This window comes from Papio anubis, chromosome 14, assembly GCF_008728515.1.
Source record: "Papio anubis isolate 15944 chromosome 14, Panubis1.0, whole genome shotgun sequence".
Lineage (NCBI taxonomy): Eukaryota > Metazoa > Chordata > Mammalia > Primates > Cercopithecidae > Papio > Papio anubis.
Genome location: NC_044989.1, coordinates 20,276,196 through 20,296,458, shown reverse-complemented (window position 1 = coordinate 20,296,458; position 20,263 = coordinate 20,276,196). Strand labels below are relative to the sequence as shown.

The window sequence follows — 20,263 nt, the reverse complement described above, 5'->3', positions numbered from 1 at the left end:
AATTGACATTCTACCCTAATAGTTCTGCCTTATGCTGGAAATCCTCTGCGGGAAACATTTTACATTGTGACTCAAATAATACGCAATTAGTATAGAAAAATTGCAAACACAGATGAAATTCCTTTCCCTGTGAATTTTTGAATGCATCTTTGAATATTCACATCTTACTGCCAAAATGAGATTGTCTTATGTGCCATTCTGGAATTTTCTTTTTTCCAGTTTACATGTTCTAGGTCCTTCCAGATCAATAGCTGCGCTCTCCCTCCTTCCTCTGCTGGTTTCTCAGCTCGATGGGCTGTAAGTGGCATTGCCAGGCCCCTGCTTGTGAACATGCTGGGGTTTTCTGTAGGTTTTTCCTATTATAGGCAATAACTTGAGGAACTTCTACATATACAACGCTTTTATTCTATGGAGCCTTCCCCTATATATGTGCCCCACCCACAGCAGGGTCCCTGAAGCTGCTTCTGGGGACTTTGGGGTACCATTCCAGTAAAGGGTTCTCCAAGGGCTGAAGCCCCTCGTTGGGAGTGCCCCTGTGCTTTTCTAAGCCCTGCCCCCGCCCCAGGGCCCACTCCTCCCATCTCTTCTTTGGCACACAGAGACCCCCTGCAGGCCCTGGGTCCCTGAGGACTGGCAGCGTCTGGTGGGACAGGCTGGCTCCTGTATGAACAAATGCACCTGCCTGCGAGGCTGGGCTTCCCAGACTCCTTGGATGGGGGGAGCCCACACCCGGGTCTCCATGCTGTGGCCTCCGTGGTGAAGCTGAATGTTTCTCTGGAAGGCCGTGTTTTATGGTAATTTTTTAATATGGATTTTGCTTCATCTTGCATAAAACAACCACATGTATTTTAGTATAAAAATAATATCTTACCCTCCATATTTGGATGAAATCACTTCTCTGGGATGATTCTGTGGTTTTGAATGCTGGCACATTACCAGGTGCTCCCAGATTCGCTAACCCAAGATTTAGCAGCAAGATGGTCCCCTAAGGTGAGCCGTGGAGGGGAGCTCTGTGGGGACAGCAGGGCCTCAGCCCCACCTCCTTAGGTGCCCTGGAGCTGCTCCCCCAAGGGTGCCTCTTGCCAAATATCCCGACCACTGCACAAGGGCTTGGCACCTCTTTATTCATTCCAGCCTGAGCCTGGGCACCCAGGGCTCCCCTGATGCCACCAGCGCAGCAGAGACCACCTAGGGATTCTGGGCCACTGAAAGCTTGGGAGAGAGAGAGATTCCAGGCCCCCCTCAGATCTGGGTAGGGCCCCCAGAAGCTGTGTTTTAACAAGCTCTTGAGTTGGTTCTGCAAGCTCCTATTTGAGAATTCCCAGAAACCAAACTCCAGTAAAGTGTTGGAAATGCCAGAAAGGAAACAGGTGTGGAGAGCGGCAGGTTAGCCATCACCACGATTCCCCGTCCACAGTGGGCTGAGGACAGGGCGTGTCCGGAAGGCACTTCCGGTACTGACTACTCCCCAGCTCCTCCTGCTCAGGCTGGGCTTTCCCTCGTCTGCTGGCCCACCTGCTGGAGGAGTTCTCTGCGGTGCCATCCTGGGGTTCATGTGGGGGCCATGAGCCAGGATGGCTGGGCCTGACCTCACCCTGCACCTGTACAGCACTTAGCCCTGGCCTGGCTGGGGACCCAAAGCCATAAGGAAAGGAGGAGGCAGATGCCACAACCGCCCTGCAGCATCACGCAGGTGGCATTCCACCCAGGCTGTCACAGTGACCACAGCAGCACAGTGTGCATGCCAACTGCATTTCCCCATCCAGATTACTGCCTGGCAGGGCGCAGTGGCTCATGCTCGTAATCCCAGCACTTTGAGCAGCCGAGGTGGGCAGATTACTTAAGATTAGGAGTTCAAGACCAGCCTGGCCAACATAGTGAAACCCTGTCTCTACTAAAAATGCAAAAATTAACTGGGTGTGGCAGGGCATGCCTGTAATCCCAGCTACTTGGGAGGCTGAGGCAGGAGAATTGCTTGAACCCGGGAGGGGGAGGTTGCAGTGAGCTGAGATTATGCCACTGCACTCCAGCCTGGGCGACTGAGTGAGACTCCGTCTCAAAAACAAGATAAAACAAAGCAAAAACCAACCAAACAAAAAAATAGATTGTTGCACAAAGTCCTGCCTGAATAAACGGGCTGTTAGGAACAACAGATGTACCAGTGGTTTCTGCTTTTTAAATTCAGTAGCAGAACCTTTGGCTCAAGAGAAATATCATCCAGAATCCCAGTACATAAAACAGGCTGAAGTAGGATTTCCCCTGGTTGGGACAAGTGAGGACTGAATCTTTGTCCCTCCAGCCTCAGCCCCACTTCCTGGGGTAGCCCTGGGCAGCTTTGCAGAAGGCGAGGGCCCCTTAGAGTATGGTTTGACAGTGCGTGGGACAGCTGGAAACCCCACACAACCCCAGGATGTGTGGCTACTCCAAGAGCAGGGTTAGAGATGGGCAGTCCCAGGTTTAAATCCCCTTTCTGCCACTTACTAGCTGGTAGACACTGAGTGTGTTGCTGTACTTCTCTGAGCCTGTCTCTTTGTAGAGTGGGGGTAAAGTAGAGGCCCAGTGGCTGAAAGGATAAAATGAGATGAAGCACTACAGGAAAGTTCCTTTGTAAAATGTTATCACTATTCTAGATTTACTTTGCTCTAAAGAGGTCTTTGTGTATTTAAATAACAGTTGAAATATGAAAAGGCAGCTTTTCCACTTCCTATAGTTGTTATGCAAATATCAGGACCCTGTGATGTGCATACTATAACTTTACCTCCCTCCAGGAGCGCCAGTACACCTGCCACCTGTTACAGCTTCCTAGAGCAGGCGATTCTGGAGGTGGGGCAGCCCCTGGCCCTGGCGGAAGGAGCCTGCTTATCTGAATCCTTAGTGGGATTCAGTGGTTGCTTGGTTCCTTGAGAGAGAGAAATCTGGGAGGTCATACTTGCGATTCTCCTGCCTCACGCTCCCCCAGGACCCGTTGTGGCAAGTTCTGGCAAGTAGCAACACTCTTAGGATGACAGCGTCTTTACACTCTGAGGACTGCAGATCAGATCCAGGCTCTGTTGTGACAACTGAGGAACCTTCCCAGGATCACACAGGAAGGCATGAGAGCAAGAGCTGGGGGTCTCCTGACTGCTGGCCCAGGACTTTTCCCTTTGTCCCCAGTCCAACACCTGTGCTTCTCAGCCCTCACCTGTTCGCTCTTGTTTTTTGATGCCATGGGTGACAGGCATTCCCCACTGCAAGGACAGCAGCTGCCTGCTGGTCGTGTCACCATTTGGAATGGATCAGGGGCATAGGAGTGCTCACGTGAGAACCAACAATGGTTGTTTGCTCAGAGCTTACCGCGACCAGGGAGGTATCGGCCACCATCACCTGCATTTGGCAAAGATGCAAAGAGGCAGGAGAGTGGGACACTTTGAAGCAGATGAAAGGGAAGGCTCAGATACGTGCTGATTGGAGGTTGTTGGCGTGGGGAATCCAGAAGCAGCCAATAAGAAGTGGGGCATCCTTTGTTCTCTGTGAGCGGAAGTGGGGCATGTTTGGCTTTCTTTGGATGGTGCTACTAAACTGGAAATGGGGAAAATTTTAGGAAAGTTGGCGGTTATTGATCAAATCTTGGCCTTTGGGGGCTGATTGCTGCAGAGGCTGTGGTCTGGCTTCCTGGGCAGGTTACTGCAGGCTGTGGGTCAGAGTTCCACCTTTACATGTGGCCTGGCCATTGTCCCTTTGTGTATTCAGACTCTTGGGGAGACTGGCACTTGCTGTAGAACGTGGGCTGCAGAGACCTGCAGCTGGGACCCACGTGGTTCCCTGGTGGTGCTGGAGCAAGGATGGGTGAGGGGCAGTCTCTGGCCACATTGTAGAGAAGGAGAAATGTCATCACCCACAAGCTCAGGTGGGATTGTCACTGAGTCCTGGTCCCTCAAGATAGGGCTCAGTGACCTGGAAAATGGGCTCTGGCTGTTGAGAAACAGGTCCTTGGAATGTGACTCTGGGGACCATAGCAAATGGTAAACGTTCATGGTGACCACTCAGGCTGGCCCCAGTTTTTTTTGTTTGGTTTTGTTTTGTTTTTTTTGAGATAGGGTCTCACTCTTTTACCTAGGCTGGAGTACAGTGGTGTGTGATCTCAGCTAACTATAGCCTCAACCTCCCAGACTTAAGTGATCCTCCCACCTCAGCATCTCAAATAGCTGGAACTATAGGCACACACTACCATGCTTGGCTACTTTTGTCCATTTTTTTGTAGAGGTGAGGTTTCACTATGTTGCCCAGGGTGGTCTTGAACTCCTGGGCTCAAGTGATCCTCCTGCCTCAGCTTCCCAAAGTTCTGGGATTACAGGCATAAGCCACTGTGCCTGGCCTGGCCCTGTTTGCTTTTTAAGGCCCCGAGTGAAGTCTGCTGAGTAGAAGGCATAAGTGAGCCTAGACATCACCAGGCAGCTCCTGGGACCTCAGGCCTCTGCCACGGCCCTGTGCTGACTTGCAAACAGGACCCACTTGGCAGCTTGCAAAGCATTTCTGTGTCAGTTGCCTCCTTCTTCCCATTGACCCCCAGTAAGGAAACATGGTTGGGGAAGTTGAGTGACTGGTCCAGATCCTATACAAGTTCTCCTACGTCCCCCTCCACTGTTCCTCTCTCAGCAAAGGCCAGAATCTCCCCAGGCCCCGCTGGAGGTGGCCAACATCCCCACAGACCCTCCATGCACCTGCTGCCTAGCTATTGGGCACTTTCACTCTGCCAGGCTCTGCACACCTTGCCGTTTTCACTGGGCTTTTCTCTCTGCTCGGAGCACAGCTTTTGTGACTCTGCTCGTTTTTCCATCCAGGCCTGTCCAATGAGGCTGACTTGGACTCCCAGGGTTAGTGCTGGTCCTCAGGTGATTCTCACTCCTGTGATTGCTTCTGCATGGAAGCCCATTACTGTTGCAAATAACATTGTCCTGGCAAGAATTTCAGAAGTCCGTTTACTGGGACTCTGAGAATTTTCTCATTGCAAAAATAAAACCAGCCAGGCACAGTGGCTCATGCCTATAATCCCAGGACTTTGAGAGGCCAAGGCGGGAGGATCACTTGAGCCCAGGAGCTTGAGATCAGCCTGGGCAACATAGCGAGACTCCATCTCAACAAAAAAATATTTTTTTTAATTAGCCAGGTGTGATGGTGTGGCCACTGGGGTGGCCGACGTGAGAGGATCACTTGAGCCTGGGAAGTCGAGGCTGCGGTGAGCCGTGATCGTGCCCGTGCACCCCAGCCTAGGTGACAGAGAGAGACCCTGTCTCAAACAAACAAACAAAAACCCAAAAAGCAAAAAGACACCAAACAGCTGAATTTAAGAATAAAGTATGAAAAGTGCATTAGTTTAAAGCAGGCAGTTTGCATCATTGGAAAGGGTGGATTTCCATATTTGGTTCAGCTGCACCCTGGCTTTGAAGACTCATGCTGTCCATGTGTCTCGGTTGTGGAAGGATCAGCAGTCTTCTGTTCAGAGCCAGTTGAGCTGGCTTTGTCTAGGAGATGCCTCTGCCACACATGTACACCCTGGTTCTGGGCAGTTGGTGTCCATTGGTGGTCTGCCGCGTGGGTGGGCACATCGGGAATGGTGCCACAGGCCCCCTGGGTGGCCACAGTGGTGGATGCTCTTATATGTCAATCACTGTCACCAGAACTGCCTGAACCACAGGGAGCCGGGCTGCTGCTCAGCCTGTCTGAGCGTTGGAGCTGTCAGCCATGGCAGCTGCCGCCTCTCACCCCGTATGCTGCACGCCTGCCTGCAGAACGTGGCCTGGTCTGCGTGTCTGTCTGCTGTCAGGAACACACAGCAGGAAAGCGGGTGTCTGTCTGTGCACACATGTGTATGCAACAAGAACATACCAGCACATGCCTGCAACCCATCCAGGAGCACCCCACCTACCTCATGCAACCTCTGTGGGCCCAACTCATGTTTTGGTGTTCCTCATGGCCTGCACTAGTTCTGATGACCCCCGTGCTCACCAGGAAGCCAGGAGCTGCAGTTCCAGTCCTATTCCCTGCAGACCTCTCTTTGAAGCCCCTGTTGCCCCATCCCTGGTGACAAGATTCTAATCATGACCAACTGTCTTTCCAGTGAAGGGAGAAGAAGACACCCTTCCTCCATGTCAGTGAGGGGCTTTGTCTCCTGTCAGCGCAGAGGGCGGGCTGGAGGGCAGGCACTGCAGAGCCGGGCCCTGTGCCTGCAGATGGCTGGGTGGATGCTGATATAGGAATGGAGGAGGAGGAGGACCAGGGAGGAGAGGATTGAGGGGGCCCCCGAGTGATAGCACATGTGTGCAACCTGACCCGACTCCGTGCTCATGACAACCCTGAGGTGTTTGTGCTAGGAGAACGGTGAAGAAATGGCTCAGATGCTGAGTGACGCACCTCTCCTATGGAATTACTGACCCCCTCACTGAGATCAGTGGCAATTCCCTTCTGCCAGCTGATCACCTTAACTGTCCAGATTTATAAGCTCTGAAGTTCTTCCCGGCCTGTCTTCCCCTCGCACCACCACTGCTCCCTGAGTCCGGGCTCCGGTCGCTTCTTCTATGGACCATGAGCAAAGCTTGCCTGGAGAGACCTGACTCAGCCTGTTCCCTCACAGCACTACGTCTGCTGCAAGCCTAAGGGGTCCCTTTTCACCAAGAGGAATCTAGGTTCCCAGTTATGTCCTAGTCATGCCCCCTGCAGACCCTCACAGTGTGACTCGCAGGTCCTGTACCCGAGACGCCATTTAGCTCTCATTCCACCAAGTTCACTTCCTGTCTCCACATCACATCCTCCCTGAGCCCTCAGGCTTGGTTCTGTCCTCTATACTCTGCCGTGGCAGAGCGGAACACCCTGTGTGCTAATGAACAGTTTCCTTTTTTTTTCCCCCACCCAAGACAAAGTCTTGCTTTGTCGCCCAGGCTGGAGTGCAGTGGCGTGATCTGAGCTCACTGCAACCCACATCCCCTGGGTTCAAGTGATTCACATGCCTCAGCCTCCCAAGTAGTTGGGATTACAGGCATGCACCACCATGCTGGGCTAATTTTTGTATTTTTAGTAAAGATGAGATTTCATCATCTTTGCTAGGCTGGTCTCGAACTCCTGGCCTCCTGCAAACTTTTTGCTTTAAACTAAAGTACTTTTCATATTTTATTCTTAAATTCACCCGCCTCAGCCTCCCAAAGTACTGGGATTATAGGTGTGAGCCACCTTGTCCGACCATAATGATCTCTTTGGCAGCAATAGTAAACTCCTTGTTTACTATTGTTGCTAAGTTTCTATGTGACCCTGCTCTGCCATGAGCTTCTGGGGACAGCGGCAGCTCGTCCTCATCTTTGTTCCCTCGTCCCCAGCACAGTTCTTGCAGGTGGGAGGTTCTCAGTGAGTACTGGCCATCAAAAGTGCTCACAAGAGAAGGAATGAGTTGCTCATAGAGTGGCTGAGGGCCTGGTGGCAAGGCCAGTGGAGTCGGTCAGGAGATCTTTGGAGGAGGGGCTTCCGCACATAGGGCACTGTCTGAGACTGGGGCTGGGAGCCTATCCCTCTTCCCTCCCTGGCCCTCCCGCCTTGGGGAATAGGTTAACAGAATCCTGAGATGGAGATGTGCCGGCAGCCTGCTGCCTGCCTACCTGTCCTCCACCTGTCCATCCCTCCCCGCCTCCATCCATCGCCCATCCTCTCATCCAGAGTTTATCAAGGCATCTGTTCTGGACCAGGCACATTACCAAGTCCCCAGAGCCTGAAAGTTTTGGGCCGCTCAGGACAGGACCCTGGGGCTTTTAGGCATAAAACTCCATCTTTCCTGCTTCTTCGATTCCCCTGGAGATGGGTCTGGAGAGCTGGGGAGGTAAAGAAGGCAGCCCAGGCGGCACAGGGTGGGTGGGGTAGGGTACAGACCATGCCTGAGCCTCCCGCATGTGCTGTAGATCTACTTAATTTCAGTTTAAGATAACAAAAGGGCAAACATGTCTCTAGGGAGAGAAACAAGGACCGAATCCAGTTGGAGGAGAAAACTCACATGGAAGGGAAGTTAGGCCTCCTGTGTGCTGTCAGGACAGGGTGCAGGCGTAGGCAGGGGCACCACAGCTTCTCCAGAGAGAACTCCTTGCGCCTGTTCTCTCGCTTTCTTTGTTCTTCAGATGGCTCTCTTCCTCTGTGCGCCCTCTGATTTCTGGTCAATGCAAAGCCTCTTGCTCCCCTGCCCCGAGGGGCCCGTGGCTGGGTACAATGCAAGTTTGATCCCCAGGAGCCAGGGAGGGCCTGCTTGTTTCTGAGGGGACAGTGGAGGGTGTGGTGTGGAGCTGCTGCTGGGGGAGGCTGCAGAGCAGCCTCAGACTTGCTCTCCCTGAGAGCTGCCACCTGGGTAGGGGCCGGGGCAGCTCTCCACCCTTCCCCACTGCAGTGCCTGCTGGGTCCAGGAGTAAGAGCCACACAAAGGGCAGCGGAGATGGGGAATGAAGTGGAGAGAAGCATCGGGCAGAACAGCAGCTGCAAGCCTGGCTGACCATGCAGTTCCTCAGGAGACTGAACACAGCCTCCTGGGCCTGCTTGGGGTTTCCGACTCAGTGGGTCTTGGCTGGGGTCGGCTTTGCTGTCTGCCCCAGGAGGCCATGGCCCCTGTTTGGCACCCACTTCCTAGGAGTCATGAGAGCCGAGCTGGCTCTGCCTGATTTGTGAGAATAAAGGGGAGAACGTCTGAGCAGATGAGTCCTGGCTCCTCCAGGTCTCAGAGGAGCAGAAGCACTTTCTGGAAAGCACTTGCCCTTAGGGTGGAGAATCCAGGCTCCCTCCACCTCACCTCCAGCGCCACAGGCAGGGCCTGAGGGTGGTGCACAGCAGAGGAGGTGCCTCATGGCCTGGGCTGGGTGGAGAAAGCACAGGACCAGGCAGATGGGCCTTCCTGGAGCAGTCCGTGCCACTGCGTCTCTGCTCCCCGTCACTACCCTTGAAACGTGCCACTTTCTCCCCAGAGAACGGCAGGATCAATCCTGTTGTCCCTGCCCCATCCTATATCACCTTCCTCATGGGACATTTGGAGGGGACGAGGATAGGACCACAAGTATGACCATCCTCAATCTAGACCCAGGCTGCCTGTCCCATCCCTACTGTGTGGCCTTGGGCAGACACTCAGCTTCTCTGGACCACTGTTTCCTCATTCAACAAAGGAGTCCTGCAGAGATCCTTCCCCTGGAACTGGGCACTGAGCTCAGAGGTTGCTCCGTCCTGCAGCCTTCTGGCAGGAAGCGTTCCTGGCCTTCATAGTTCCTCCTCGCCTCTGCTGGGTGACTGGGGTTCTGCTAGACCTCAGACTCCGGACTGTGGGAATGGTCACCTTGGAGGGCCCTGCCCCTTCCAGCACCCAGGGCCATTCTGCTATTTTTATCTGCCGTTGGTTAATCTGTATCATTGTGTAGGCCAGCCTCGGTGCAGTTTTGCCGCAGAGTGTTACCAACATGAGCTCAGATGGTGACCTCACATAGTGACCTCAGTCCAGTGGATCTGCCCGCCAGAGAGACAGGCACATGGAATTTCAGTTTCCAGTAAAGGGCACATTCTCATAATTTTCAGGAACCTTAAAATGGCTAACAGGCATCACCAGCAGGCGTTGAATGCCTGTTAAAGTGATTAAAGTAAAATCAGGTGTGTTTCCTTCCTGGCAGTATCATACAGTGATGGACACAGATCCTGAGCATTCAGCTCCAGGCATGTTTACTTATCCAGCCCGGAACCACCACCTGGATCAAAACTAAAGTACTCCCACACCCCAGAAGCTTCCATCCTTCCCTGTCCAGGTTTCTCACAGCAGGGTCTGGCCCAGAGCAGGACCTCCTCAGCCAGTCGGCAAGTGCATTGTAGTGGGACCTGGGTTGGCAGAGCCAAGTGCACTGTAATGGGACCTGCGGTGGCAGAGCCGGAGTAGGGGAGGTGGGCAAGTCCCAGAGAGGCTTCCTGAAAGGGGGCTGCACCGCAGAACCCAAGTGTTAACTAGAACAATGGTGGTTTTACCATGCAAAGGAAACAATAAGGCGCTTACCAAGGCTGCTTTCTGCCCTCCTGAGTCCTAGCCCTGAGGTTTGTGGCTCCAGACCAGGTCCATCCTCATTTCTGAGTGGCTGTGGAGTGTGGTTCTCTGAGCCTGGCCCCCAAGTGCTGAGACTCTGAGACCAGGCAGCTATCTCCACCTTCCGAATGGGAGCGCGATCTCTGGCCTGTGACTGCATGGCAGACTCAGGGCCTGAAGACATCTAAGAGCCGGGGTTGTCTGGTAGCCGGTGTCCAGTCCTGGCAGCCACCTGCTCCTCCTGACAGTGGTCATTTCTTGAACACAGGGCACAGCTGCCCACAGTAGCAGGGGCCCTACCACTCTGTCATTGAGGAACCCTGCTCCCCAGCCACCTTTGCTGGCCTGCTTTTCTCCCCTGGGATGGAGGACCTGTCCTTCCCATGGCCGTGTGACCATCTGTTAGAGATTTCAGAAAGACTTCAGCTCCACCTGCCTGGACTGCTCTGGTGGCCCTCTCCAGGCCTTCCCTGGTCCCTCTGGCCTGGTCTTTTCTGGCCCATGGCATCCAGCCACCCCCGCTGCAGGGCCCAGCACTTGTGTGGGTGTGACCGGGCCACCTGGACACTTGTGGGAAATCCTCACCTTGTGCTTTGTCTGTGATTCTCCAGCTCCAAGAAGCCCAAGAAACATCCCAAAGTGGCCATGAAAGCCAAGCCCTCGCCCCGGCTCACCATCTTTGATGAGGAGGTGGACCCTGACCAGGGGCTCTTTGGCCTGGGCAGGAAGCAGTTCCCGCAGGGCCCCTCGGAGGATGTGTCATCCGTGGACCGTAAGTAGAGCCCCAGGGTCTGCTCCTGGTGTCCTCTCGGTGCCCAGCACCGTCACCAGACAGGGTGTAGACTCACCCGGCATGAACAGGACTCATCTCCCCTGTCCTATTTAGATGTTAGATAGACTCCGCTTTGGAGGGAGCTTTCCTGCTGGAGGAATTGAGCCTCATACCTGGTTCCCCACAGCCTGGACCATTCCCGGGCCGTGTGTTTCCTGTAAACGTCCCACAGAAGAGGAGGGTGGTTTTCTGTGCTGCTTCGAGAAGCGCTTCCATGACATCTGTGGGCAGATATGGGCCCTGGGCTTCCAGGCACCGTTTGTGTAGAAAGTGATAGGGCCTGCCTGGGGCACGTGTGTGACTGTAGGTTTGGAGTTAATAGGAATGTGTCGCCTGCATGGACTCCCCTGGAGGGCTCTGTGCCGAGTTGGCAGAGGGAAAACCGAGCGGCCTTGGGACATCTCCACTCATCCCTGGGTCCCTTTCCTCACATGCCCAGGTCATCCTCCAGTGAGGGGAGTTGATGCCACCCACTAAGTCAGCCCATACTTGGTGAGCCCCCACTGCGGGCCAGGCCCAAGGACATGCTGAGGAGTGAGACCTAGTCCCTGTCCCTAGTCCCTATCCTGAGGGCCTCAGGGGCCCCTGGGGAAGCAAGTCATCACCTGACAGTTACAGAGCAGCAACAGTTATGACAGGCTGAGCAGAGGCATCAATTCCTGTAGGACTCCCCGGAAGACTTCCTGGGGTGGGGCGGGGGCCCTCCTTGAGCTGGATCCTGGAAGGTCAGTGGAGTTTGCTGGCCTTGTGGAAGCAGGGGACTCCAGGTATAGCGGCCATGATCGGCATTCTCCAAGGGCAGCCCCGATCAGTTCACATGTGAGAGGGTGCGGGGAGGACACCCAGGCTTCCTGAAGGCAGCAGCCACATGTCATGGCACCCCAGCAGAGACAGAGCGGCCATGGCACCCCGGCAGAGAGAGAGTGGCCATGGCATCCCAGCAGAGAGAGTGGCCATGGCACCCTGGCAGAGTGGCCATGTCACCCCAGCAGAGAGTGGCCATGGTACCCCAACAGAGAGAGAGTAGCCATGGCACCCCGGCAGAGAGAGTGGCCATGGCACCCCGGCAGAGAGAGAGTGGCCATGGCACCCCGGCAGAGAGAGGGCAGTCATGGCACCCTGGCAGAGAGAGGGCAGCCATGGCATCCCGGCAGAGAGAGAGTGGCCATGTCACTCCAGCAGAGAGTGGCCATGGCATCCCAGCAGAGAGAGAGCGGCCCATGCTGGTGGGTGGCACTCAGTAAATGCTTGTTGAAGGCCAGGTGCAGTTGAGGGGTTGCACTGAGATCAGCTGGACTGGATGGCGAGATGCCTGGCGCAGTGACCCCAAGAGGCTATAACCTCCTAAGAGCAATAGGAAGCCCATGAGGACCTGAAACCGGAGTGATGCCATCAGCTGACTCTGGCACAGGTGCCAGGCGGCTGAGGCCAAGGCAGACAGCTGTCCCAGGCCTCTGTGAGCTCTTGTCCTCATCCTCCTCCTGCCCCTACCTGGTCCACTTCTCTGATTTTCTGCCTTATCCCTTGCTGGGTGCCCCAGGAGGCTGGGCCAGGCCTTCTCCACCTTGTACCTTGGGTGGCTGAGGACGGGCCGGGGCTTCCTCTGACGCCCCTGCTGCTGCCTTCCCACAGCCCTGAAGCTGTTTGACGATCCTGACCTCGGCGGGGCCGTGCCCCTGGGTGACTCCCTCCTGCTGCCGGCCGCCTGTGAGAGTGGAGGGCCCACGCCCCGCCTCGGCCACAGGGACGCCTCCAAGGAACTGTTCAGGTACCGCCTGTCCCCAGGGGCACTTGGCCAGCTCTGAGAACGTCCTGGACAGAGCCAAGGGCCCAGCTTATCTGGGGGCATTGCCCGGTCTCAGCCCCAGCCTCCTCTGAGGGGAGGACCCCAGACCTGTGAAAAGTAGAAACCTGTGGGTGCACATTGGGTGAGAAGCAGCGAAGGGGTTTCAGGGGGAGGATCTGCAGCCCAGGGCTGCTCAGCTAGTTCCAGAAAGAGAGAACTTTGTGTGCACAACCAGTCTTTCTTTCACAATCATATTTTAACAATTTATGTAAAGAATAATTAAATTATATAATTGTAAGAGCAGGTATAACTGGCACAAGCAGGTTTGGGAACAACTTAAACTGACTCATGGCAGAACGCAGCCCACCCAGAGAGGGGGCAAAGTGCAGGTGTCCTGGCGATGGCCTCTCTGCCGGAGGGCCCGGTCAGCAGCTTTTACAGAAGGAAGGGAGAATGAGGCCTCATCTGTCACATGGAAGTCAATTGGCAGAACCTGTGCCTGAGATGGCTCCTATTTCCTGAGTCCTTGCTGTGTATGCAGTAAGCCAGACTCCTTATGCGCTCTCCTATGTAATCCTCACGACGGCCCCCCTAAAGTAGATGCTATTTTCTCCATATTATAAGAAATCGAGTGTGGGAGGCCACCTGGCTAAGGCCCCTGCTCTGCCCTGGCCTCTCCACTTCATTAGGGACTGTCTGAGCACTCGGCTGGGTGATCTGCCTCCCCACCCAGCCCCCCAGTTCTCCCCAGGCCTTTACCTCCACTGGCCACGTTCTCAGCAGGCTCAGTGTTGTGCACGTCTCCAGCTTCTCCTCCGCGCTCCAGGACACAGGACTGTACCTGGGGTTCACAGGAAGCCAGGCCGCCTCTTTCCAGGAACGGCTTATGTGACACCAAGGCATGCAGGCCCTGGAGACTGTCATCTCTACCCCTCATTAGCAGCCTCGGGCTATTAGACAGCCCTCCAAGTGCCCGCCAAGCCTGAGTCACCGTGTCGGCTTCTGGTATTTACATGTCCCCAAGGCCCCTGGCATCTGTTCACTCTCATCCTGTGTCCTCACTCCTGACATCCCGGCAGGCTGGGGGAAACCAGGATTGTTATTTTATTAGAGGGAAACCGAGGCACAGGGAAATAGAATACTAGAGTCGGCCTGGGGAGTGGCAGGGCCAGGCCGAGCGTGTCTAGGAGTCCATGTGTCCCAGTGGGGTTCTCGTGGGACCTTTCTGGCCTAGTTTATTCTAAATCCGTTACTTCCCAACCTGTGTTCTGCGGAACATGGTACAGTGTGGTGGTCAAAGGCTACCTTCAAAGGGGCTCTGTGGCCTGATGAATTGGGGAAATGCCATATGAAGCAGGGCTGGTAGTGCGCGAGCCAGCACCACACGGCACTTCACATTCTCATTCCTCCCTGGGCCCTCCCCTCTGTGGTGCCCCTTAGCGTCCCACAGAGCGCTTGGGGAATCCCTGCTCAAAAAATGTGGGTCCCGCACCCCCACCTTCACTTTAGCAGACACCTGCTAATGAAAGGATTAGCTGCTTTTCTTCTTTTAAAATTCTGGCAAATTCAAAAAGAGCTGTAACACTGGGATTAGCTTCTTGAGAGCAGGAACCGCATTCATTCTTTGTGTCTGCCCTGTGACTATCCAGGGAGTAGTTGGGCTTCCTCATAATAAAGAACGTTCTGATGGTCATTCATTCCTTCATGCTTTCACCCCTTCGTTCATTCTGTCACTAGCTTCAGCCGTGACAGCCGTGAGGCAGCGTGGGGTATACACTGAGCGCGTTGAGACTGAGAAGCCTTTGTTCTTTCTGGCTGTGCAGCCACACCAGGGCAGGGCCTCTAGTCTAGATGTTTAGGTGAGTCTTGTCTTCTGCAGGGACCCTGGGAGACGGAATGGGGCCAGGGTCTTAGAGCTCCCTTACCCCTCTCTGGTTGACCTCACACCAGCTGGGCCCGGAAGAGAAGGGAGCTAGTGAGAGCTAGTCCTAGTCATGACTCAGAAATAGGGTACTAGGAAAAGGGGTGCCTTGCAGCCACCTGTGTCCCAAGAGCAGCTATGCCGCCTCCCACCGTGGCTGCCCACCCATGTACACCTCCCACCTGGGAGCAAATCCAGCTGCTGATGAGTTCCAAAGAGTCACTGCTTTGCCAAGCAGGATAATCCTGAAATCTGACATAAGCTTCTAGCGGCGGCTTTGTTTTCCAAAGGGCCCCTATTTGAGGATAATTCAGTCCTATTGAGCTTTTCCCAGGTCCCCTCAGCCTTCAATGGCGGCTGCATCATGCCAGTGGAGCTGGCACCTGCCCCGGGGGAATCAAGGAAGGGCCGCCACTTGGAGGGAGCTCCGGCACGTCTGACCTGAGGTGGCCAGGAGCAGCCCGGCCATGAGTGATACCTCCTGAAATCGCCTCTACCCCAAGACAACTGATCTCTCTATGAAGGCCCGGCTTGGGCCAGTCCCTCTGGGTTTGTTCAAGAAGGACACCTTTTATTCATTTCTCTGCCGACCAAACAGACTCTGAATTCTCTCTGGGGTTTGTGCCCCATCACAAGAGGTTGACCCAGGAAGCAGGCAGGGTGTCCGGAGCTCCTTCCACAGCCGGCTGCAGGCAGGCATCCACCCCGGGGGTGCTGTGCTGGGCACCTCCAGACTCACACAGGCTCTCTGGTAGTGCCAGGAGTTGTCCTGATCAAAGGTATCTCCTCTCTGTCCCCATCCCTGCCCGGCCTTGCCCCAGGGCAGGAAGCCGCTGCTCATGAGCCTGCCTGGTTCTTCCTGTTCATTCTCATTCCCACCTCCAGACCTCTGCTCTCTGCTCCCTTCTCCAGGACTCTCTCCCCTATTCATGCCAGGCTCACCCTTCTGAAAAGGCCCACCTTCCCAGGAGGCCTTCCCAGCCTGCTCTGGCCCAAGGGCTCACTCCCTTCTCTGGACTTCAACACCTTCTTTCCAGGCCTTTGCAATTGCGTGGCCCCTGCCTGACTGGCCTGGGGGTGTCCCCATTGTAGAGAGAGGCGCTGCTTTTCTGTGTCTTATGCCCACTTGCTCAGTCCCTGCTGTCGGTAGACATCAGTACATACAGCCTTCCTGTACATTTGGAAACTACTTTCCTTGTGTTGTCTTATTTGATCCTTGTAAGAATCCCTGTGAGGGTGGTAGAGCAAGTACAATCCCACTTTATAGAAGAGACTGAGGACCAGGGAGAAGGAGTGGCCTGAAGCCACCTGATGGAGGAGTTGCAGGGTGAGGAACAGAAGCCAGTTCTCCACCCGCAGTGCTGTGCTTCTGTGCGCAGTTCTGTGCAGCAGTGCCAGTGACACTGTTACTCCTGCTTGTAGATGAGGAAGCTGAAGCTTGTAGAGACCAAGTGGGTGCTCCAGGTCTGCTGCCTTCAGTACCTGTGCCTTCCCTCACCGGACTCCAGCATGACTGAGCGATAGACGTAGAGATGCCTGTTAGCACAAGGGGAAACCTCGCCCTGACACTGGAGTCCGGGTGCCCCCGGCAGGGGAACGCACCCCAGAGAACCAGCCACAGGCAGGCCAAGTCCTGTTCATCCTCACACTAGCTGTGGGTCTCAGGGCAAGGCCCTTTGCCTCTCTCCACCTCAGTTTTCTCATCTGTGGAACAGGGCTAATCTCTGTGCACACACAGTGTGTGGAGACTATTAAATGGGTTGATGAACGTGGGAATGTCTGGCCATCACGGGTGTTCAGCACAGGGCTGAGTGGATGGAATGGATTGAATGAGTCTTCCACTGTGCATCCGTCTCCAGAAATCAGGTTCTGGAGAATCAGGGGCCTGGCTTCTTTCTTACCCTCAGTACCCAGGGATGGTCCTGAGTGACTGTAACACTGCCGAGGCTTTTTTCCCACCCACCAGTGGGAGATCAGAGGTCTGGGGTCATGACAGAGTCTTGGTGGGCCCTGGCCAAGGCCATCCTCAGCTCTCGCTGGGCTCTGTCTAGCACCCATGTGGCCCACAGAGGCCCACTGTGGGCGGGCCAACCCTGCGCCACCGTGGCTCAGTGCCCCTGGTTATTCTTTCTCTGGTTGAACTTGCTTTGGATGAGGGCTCAGCTTCTGAGGGCCGATGTCCTGTTCCTCCCAACAAAGGCACTGTCACATACCATCCCCTCGGGGCCACTCGGCCTCCTGGGACTCCAGTGTCCTCATCTGCAGGATGGAAACACAGACGTGCCTCCCCAGAGTGGTGTTTTGAGGATGAAATATGATAAGGTGTCTGAAGTGCTCGGCACAGAGCGGGAACCCTGTACATGGTAGCTGGTGGTTATTTCTGAAGCGATTGGAGGGAAAGCCCCCTACAGAAGCCAGCATGTGTCAAGTGGGGTCACCTGAAGACCAACTCCCAGGAGGCTGCGTGGGGCCTGCCCTGTGCCTGCTTTGCTGTGGGTGGGAGGGAAGGAGAGCCCTGGCCTTCGTGTCTCCTCTGGGCAGGATGGGTGGAGGGGCCAGAGCGGAATGGGGTGGGGCGGGGCAGGGCGGGGCCTTGACCTGGCCCAGGCTGGGCTCCCTGCAGCTGCCCAGGCCCCTGAGGGCAGTGGCATTGCCTGGGGTCTTGTTCCTGTCACGGGGTAGCAGTGTCATGCTCAGGGTTCCTCCCTGTGGTTCCCTAGAGTTGAAGAGGACTTGGACCAGATTCTGAACCTGGGGGCTGAGCCCAAACCCAAGCCCCAGCCTAAGCCCAAGCCACCAGTGGCAGCTAAGCCGGCGATACCCAGAAAACCAGCTGTTCCCCGCAAAGCGGGCCTGGCTGAAGCTGTGGCTGGGCAGCAGAAGCCGCAGGAGCAGATCCAAGCCATGGACGAGATGGACATCTTGCAGTACATCCGGGACCACGATACGCCGCCCCAGGCGGCCCCCAGCCTCTTCTGACGCTTCCGTGCTGGCCCCTGGCCCAGCAGGCCTGTCTGTGGGGACATCTGTGTGAAGGGAGGGGACTGTGCCCTGCAGGGTCAGAACCTCCCCACCCCCGAGGGAGGCCAGGTGGAAGCCTGGGTCACAGCACCCCGAACTACATGGTTCCATTTTCTCCTGGGCTGTGGGGCCAAAGTAGAACCCTGCAGGCTGTGGGAGTGGCTCTCACCCTAGGAACCGGAGCCCAGCTTGTCTTACTCCCCATGGACATGGAGGGGAGGGAGGGTGTGCCTTGCCAACCAGGAGCCCAGCCCCAAGGATGAAGCAAGACATATGGGGCCCCAGCGAGGTGTCACATGGGGCAGGGGAGCTTCATGCCCTTGGGTTCTGCCTGTCCCAGCACAGACACAAACTGGGACTGGGCCTCTAGCCCTCCTCTGCCTCTGTTTGCATAGTAAGAAGGAGTGATCAGCATCCTCCCCTTCCCCTACCCTAAGCAGCAGCCTGGGTGACTGACTGGCCTGGGCCTGGTGGCGGGGTGGTCCCCAAGCCAAATTACTCCAGGGTCTCTGCTCCTCGTGGCTGCCAGGGGCCCGCAGGGTCTGTGGGTCTCCCAGGAGAGGGATGATGAGGGGGAGATCAGCTGTCTGGAGTGTTCTGATGCAAGTCTCCCCTGAGCCTCCTCTTGATACGAGCTCTAAAGGGAGAAGTGAGGCCCAGCCCTGCCTCTCCAGGGTGCAAACGGCCCTGCCAGGCCCCAGTTCTTCCTCCCTCCTCCTTTCCCAGGAAAGGGCAGCCCAGTCCATGGCCTTCTTGGGCCTCTGGGCACAGAGCCAACGTTCGTCATTGCAGCTCTCACAAACTGGGTCATAGCATTCCCCACAGCTCAGCCTGGAGCCTGGGCAGGGCTCCCAGCCTGCACTGCCTCCCACTGCCAGTGGGGCGTGATGCTCTCAGGCTTCTGTCCCGAGGCCTTCGCCATCCTCAGGGTCTGGACTTGGTCAGTGGCCTTTCACCAGTGGAGCTGCCTTCCCAGGGAGAAGCAGCCATGTGCCAGGGCAGGGCCCGTGCCTTAGACTTCTCCCGACCCCCAGAGCCCTGGCACACAGGTCTGGGCACCACACAGTGCTTTGGATTCTCAGTGAATCATCATAATAAAGCAAAAAATGTCAAGCTGTCTTTCTTGGTTATAATTCTTCATGTTCAGAGCCAGTTTTTTCTTTTGTTTTGTTTTGCTTTTTAATGAAACAGTAGTTTTAAATGAAATGCAACCACTATTGTTCCTTGGCCCTGTCCTGCCTGGCAGAAGCATTGGGCGGGTGGAACTAGGACCCCAGACCCTTTTCTGATAGACACCAAAGCCAGCCCTGAGGGAGCCCCCAGCTGATGGTGCGGGTGTTTTGCAGCCATCAGTGTGGAGTGTCTCCAGCTCCTGGCCCGTGCTAGGACCTGTCTGCTCTGTCCTGCATCTGATCACGTCCCTCTCCAGCTGTGCTCCCCTGTCCTGAGCAGCTTCCACTCCACCACTGCGAGAGTGAGAGGAAACTGGTGGTTTTGGGGTCGAGAGCTGACTTCCTCTTCCTCTGTCTTAACCCAGGCTCAGAGGGTCAGCTCCCTCCCCAGGGCTCTGAGCAGGCTCTGGGACAGCTCCAGCCCGGGCTCCACCTATTTGCCTTCCCCCTTCACACCCGTCCCTCCTTCCCAGCACTCAGCCCCAGGCCCTGTGTCCCTTGCTGACTACAGAGGACGGTCTCAGTAGGAGTGGGGAGGGGATGGGGCCAGGTCTTCCTCAGAGAGGTGGCCCCAGCTCTCCCTTGGGTTTTGTCCCCTCCCTGCCCTTTCTGCACCCTGATGCCGGCTCCCTGCCTCCTGCTTCCCACCTGCTTTGAGTCGAGTGACATAGGAGCAGAGGATACAATGGGGTGGGTGGCCACAGGGGCTGGTGCTCTGCTTGGGGTCACTGGCAGAACCTGGCCTGTTCGTTAGTACCCATCCACTGTGGGCCCCACCTCCTCAGTGGTCTGGACTCTCTGGACACCATCACAAAGATCCCCAGGTATTGATGCTCCAGCTGTGGCTTGTTCTTCTCCCGTAGGACTGTGGTTCATGGCCAATCGATGATCCTTGTCGCCTGATAAAGCCTGTGCCTGTGACCCATTCCAGCCTGTGTTAGTGATGTTCTTTTCTGTGCCTAGGCTGATGGCAGACCACCAAGGAGGGGAGAGGGGGAGAGGATTGTCCTTTAAAACAATGGACTCAGCCAGGGAAGCTGCCCTGCCCCAGCCACCCAGGCTGCTGCTTAGCGTAGGGGAAGGAGAGGATTCTGGTCACTCCTTCTCACTATGCAACTGAGGCAGAGGAGGGCTAGAGGCCCAGGCCCAGGCCCAGGCCCAGTGTGGGTCATCCAGCCAGTAACTGTGCAGCCAAGACCCATGTAGAGAGAAAGAGGGTCGACCCCTTTCTGTCTCCAGACCTACACCCCATTCTCCCACAGTGGAGCTGGTCTAGGCTCGGACTGGCCCTGGGCCCTTCAGATGGCATCAGATGGCCCTGCCCCTCTGTTAAACCTGCCCTGGCCTTCAGGCCTCAGGTTCTGAGATGCAGCTTCAGCCCTGGGACCCAGGGATGCTGAAGTAGAGAGTTCTGTAAACTGAAATCCACTAGAGAACTAGAAACAGGTTCTCAGGGAACCCCAGAGGCCTCCTGCAG

At 55.7% G+C, this 20,263-nt stretch overlaps 1 protein-coding gene across 1 annotated transcript in view; it reads left to right on the top strand.

Annotated features, from left to right (window-relative positions):
* HS1BP3 (HCLS1 binding protein 3) overlaps positions 1–18,732 on the top strand; it is a 34,083-nt gene extending 15,351 nt beyond the window's left edge. Inside the window, exons 5-7 of the mRNA XM_003908323.4 lie at positions 10,666–10,826; positions 12,519–12,654; positions 17,314–18,732. Of these exons, the coding sequence (XP_003908372.2) occupies positions 10,666–10,826; positions 12,519–12,654; positions 17,314–17,572 (556 nt within the window). The 3' untranslated portion in view covers positions 17,573–18,732. The remainder of the gene's footprint in view (positions 1–10,665; positions 10,827–12,518; positions 12,655–17,313) is intronic.
* The last annotated feature ends 1,531 nt before the right edge of the window (positions 18,733–20,263 follow it).